The following is a 4,561-nucleotide window of genomic DNA, read 5'->3' on the forward strand; positions in this document are numbered from 1 at the left end:
CTCCAACGTGCTAACATAGTTTTTGTCGGCTTGCTCTGTCTCCATCCTCAGATGTAAATCCATTTTACAAATCAATATTGACTTTTAACTAAGATCTGAATATTTAACCTTTCTAACAGGCCATGTGTGTGCAGCTGTGAAAAAAGCATCCAGAACAGTTTGTGCACATATAGAAAAAGGTCACCTTCACAGTTTGATGACTTCATAGCTTCATTATGCTGAACAGATGAACCTGTACCACGTTCCCTCCTAGGTGAAGCAAGAAGATCCAAAACAAACACGAATAGAGGGGGAACAGAAAGGAAAGAGAACCAAGACTGACAGATGCACACAAATGTAGCCTATCGACCTTTAATCCCTGTAATAATGAGTTCTGCAGATATCTTTCTGTTCAAAGAATCATTTTTTTCACCGGCTTCAGCTGCTTGATAAGCAGCTTTTGTCACATCGGTGCTCTTTTCAGAACTTCAACAATGGAGTCCAAATCATGGAGAAAATGCATTAATTAGAGAAAGATTCCTGCTTCAGATCCTTTCTCAGCAGAAGAGAGTCCAATTATTATTATGGGAAAAAAACAGTCAAGTGTTTTTGAATGGACATTCAATTAAGCATGAAGGTCCCCTACTCTCACCCCTGCACTTTTGTCAAATTAAAGCCTGTGCGTCTCTGTGAAATCTCTGAAAAGGAGGATGCTCAAGGGAGTCCACCTTAAGAAATCTTTAACTCGTTGAAGTAATTCAAATCTAAATTACCTAGATCTTGTATGAATAGTGCTGTACTAATAAAATCTGCTAGGCTATGCAAATGGTGGCCATGGAAATAGAAATCATGGAAGTGATACTTTTAAAAATCCAAAGGCATGGATGTACCTGTGGCAAGTCCTCTTCTTACCCACTAAAGGGTTGGAACAATGAGACTGGACACATAATGAAGATACAAAAATGTGAAGAAGAAGGAGCTGAAAGTTATAGATCCTGCTGGATAAATGTCTTATTTTGGTCCCTTCCATTGATACTAATGATGTTACAATAATGTCTGTTATAAACTACTTGGTTTTATTTCATTTCAGCAGAAATCTTTATTTTGTTTGATTTCTGTCTCAAAATGGCTTAGATCTTGTATGAATAGTGCTGTACTAATGAGAATGTGCTTGAGAAAATGATTGCAGACATGTTAGCCCTGTTGATGTGAAAACGGTCAAACAGAAATTGATCAGAAAATAGTATAATTGTTTCACATTTTCCTGTTTGATAGTCAAAAGTTTCAAATTTAGCTTCAGAAACGCTTTAAATGATCATTTAATTGGACTCTTTTAGACAAATGTTCTTTGATCAATTACTGTTTTTTATTTGTTTCCACACCAGTAAAAACTGGACTTGCAATTCAATATATTTTTCTTCAAATAATTGAGAATTTGATGCATCGGCTGTAAAAAGTAGCTCAATGTTACGTAGGTGAGAGTGTCGACTTTAATCTGTTCCGTCAGCCATCTCTCTTGAAGGTGTTGAAACAACCCACTGATTGGACCACTTAGACATCAACACTTATTACACTTCATTTCTGATACTGTTTGATTTATGGCTTGATCCCAATCTGTACACTCCCCAGGTGAGAGGCTCTAATGCCCCATCTGAGCAGGCTCAAGGTTCACAGCTGTGGTCAAAGTTCAGGTTCGTTTCTCCTTGGATTGTTAATAAGCCGGTGAATTTGTGAAGAAGGCTCAGTCTGGTGCATCTCCGTCACAGAGAGGAAAATGGATGTGGAGAAGGGAAAACGTCGGTCCAGGGCACTGAGCAACCTGGAGATAATGTTGATGTTTCTTTTCATTACATTGTCATGTGTTTGCGTCGCCCTTATTGCCCTCTACTTTACAGACAAGCCTGATCCCTCTGCTCCATCAAAAGGTGAGTATTTTATCATTTGAAAATAAGCTAATTTAGACGCAAGACAGTAGAGAAGGAACAAGAAGTTGTGGTGAAGCATTCAGAACTGACTTTGGGAAAATTAGGCAAATTCTGCTGATTGCAAGAAAAGCAAAATTATCACAATCAGGGAGCTCAATGTTACATTAGCAGCTGCAGTAAAACGGTTAATATACTTTACTGCTCGGGAGGCAAAAAGGGGCCTTGAAGCCAGAATTCGAAAAAAACATCCATTTCTGTGCAGAAGTTAAAAACTAATTTGTAGGTCATCTCCTGCAACACAGCAATAAAAAAAGAAAGCTTAAAACAAAAGCAAAATGCATTAATCTACACTTGAATCAAATGCAGAAAAAGGAACAAAGAGAAAACATTGTATGAACACATTTGTCCAAATAAGTTCTGAAAGACTGATACATTTCTGAATAAAAACATAACTCATTAACATGTAATGTGATGTAGAGGTTTAAATGCTAGCTAATTTTTCTGCAAGGAATTTGGAGTTCTTATACTTAACTGTAATGAAGGGAAAAGTTGGAGAAGACAAAACCAAAGTAAAGAATTGAAAGAATCAAACTACTTGAACACGTCTGCTTTTCATAGCAGAACAGGACTAGAAAGTGCAAAACGTTTGGGTCAGAACAATAGTGGTTCTGTTTGCCCATTTGCTCAATTCAGATTTATTTATTTATTGTGAGATCAAATTTTTCATTTATTTTTGGAAAATAAATGAAGGGGGTCATTCACACTTCCAAATATATACAACTTGTATGTGAACCGTATAATAATAATAATAAAAATAATCCTCTTAATGTAATATAATGAATTTTTTAAAGCTTACAAATCAATGATGCTTTCTAAAGCTTCTCTCTGCTGCACTGCCAAACTTCAACATTTGTCTTTGATGTCCAGGGTGTGGAGGACTGCAGGATTTGACTGGTGAGTCGGGCACCTTCACCAGCTGGAACTACCCCAGCAGCTACGACAATGGCATTAGCTGCACATGGAGCATCACTGTGGACCCAGATAAGGTCAGAGCCACTGAAAATCCAAAAGAAAAAATGTTACAGCCAAGAAAATATGACATGGAATTAGGCCTGTCACAATAACAGGTTTTGCTGAGCGATTAATTGTCTCAAAAATTATTGCGATAAACGATAATATTGTTTGAAGACCTTTTTACACTGATTTAATGAAAATTATGTAACAATACATGCGATTTCCTGCCAAAGACAGATACACTTTACCGCTCTCATCTAAATCAGGGGTTTTCCCTGACTGGAAGCGTTAACACAGTCTGTTGAATGTGACAGGTAGCCAATCAGAAAGCACGGATTCTCCTTGGAAGGAGTTGGAGCAAAATTTCTACTGCAGTTGATAAACCCAGTAACTTTTCAGCTGTTCTTTGTTAAAGTGACCTAAATAGATTATAATGATTTTCCTTCAGACAGGACTGATACTAGCCATATGCATTGTGGGTAGATTATAGTAAAGCACTGATTAATGTCTGGTTTTAAAATTAGTTAACTGGACTTATTATTTTGTGCCCATTGTTGGACATCACACATTTCAATCAAACCGTTATACCTAGAATTTCTGTTGGCTAATGTGTGGTCTCTCAGGTTTTGAAAATAGGCCGACAATCGACCGACAGCTCTAAGATCGTGCAGCGCGCGCTGGGCATTACACTAAAGAAATGAGGAAGGGAGGGTCAGTGGAGAGCACCGGAGTTGAGTCTGTTTTCATTCAGTGACATCAACAGAAAGAGAAAAAGGCCACAAGAAATGACAAAGCCGATAATTGAAATGAGGTCGATAGTTTTAATTTATCCTGTGATTAATTGATTTATTGTTTATCGCGACAGGCCTAATTACAACTTGCACTTGTTACTGAACCAGGTTGGTTTTAGTGACTCGGGTTGCCCCAAGGATGCCCCAAGGATGCCCCAAGGTTGCCCCAAGGATGCCCCAAGGATGCCCCATATAGTTTCGGGCTAAAAGCAACCCATGAAACATTTCCTACACTTTCTTCCCCAGAATCAAACATCATAGCTATTTTACGACCATCAAAGAACTTTGAGGTGACTCATTAATTGAATGTCCACAACATCATGGCATCTCGAATGAATGAGTGATGCTGTAGCAAAGGGTTAATAGTTTGGGTCATGCAGAACTGGTCTGATCGTTTCCATAGCAATGAGCAGAAGCAAGACTTTCCCCAGAACTATGACATCATCATCTATGACATCATCATCTATGACATGCGATTCTAGATCAAAGAACACCTCAGGTTATGAATGCTTCTGTTTCAAAACACCAGTTCATATCCAACCAACTCTTCGGACCTTACCACTGCTTTTTCAGAAGGATTTCCAGTATGGCAGAAATTTTTCTTGGCTTATGTTTTCCCATCGGTTTTGGCGTTGGGTACATCGTCACAACTGCAATGAAAAAATTGTGTGACAAGTTATGGCCGGGTACAGAAGATGAAAGAGATAGGTATCAGGACATCACCACTTCGTCGACATATGACGTCTTTGATCATTTTCTTTTCACTCCTTCCTTGCCTTCCTCAACTGAGAAGCAAACCTCCCCAGCTGGGGAGGTTTGCTTCTCAGCTTATGATGACTTTGATTCTTTTCT

The 4,561-nt window shown here is 38.4% G+C and overlaps 1 protein-coding gene across 1 annotated transcript in view; it reads left to right on the forward strand.

The window, feature by feature from the left end:
* The first annotated feature begins 1,678 nt into the window (after positions 1–1,678).
* Positions 1,679–4,561, forward strand: part of zgc:154142 (uncharacterized protein LOC555481 homolog) — a 27,810-nt gene continuing 24,927 nt past the window's right edge. Inside the window, exons 1-2 of the mRNA XM_055019833.1 lie at positions 1,679–1,904; positions 2,832–2,950. Coding sequence (XP_054875808.1) covers positions 1,754–1,904; positions 2,832–2,950 — 270 coding nt within the window. The 5' untranslated portion in view covers positions 1,679–1,753. The remainder of the gene's footprint in view (positions 1,905–2,831; positions 2,951–4,561) is intronic.

This window comes from Poeciliopsis prolifica, unplaced genomic scaffold, assembly GCF_027474105.1.
Source record: "Poeciliopsis prolifica strain line A6 unplaced genomic scaffold, Auburn_PproV2 SCAFFOLD064, whole genome shotgun sequence".
Classification (NCBI taxonomy): Eukaryota; Metazoa; Chordata; class Actinopteri; order Cyprinodontiformes; family Poeciliidae; genus Poeciliopsis; species Poeciliopsis prolifica.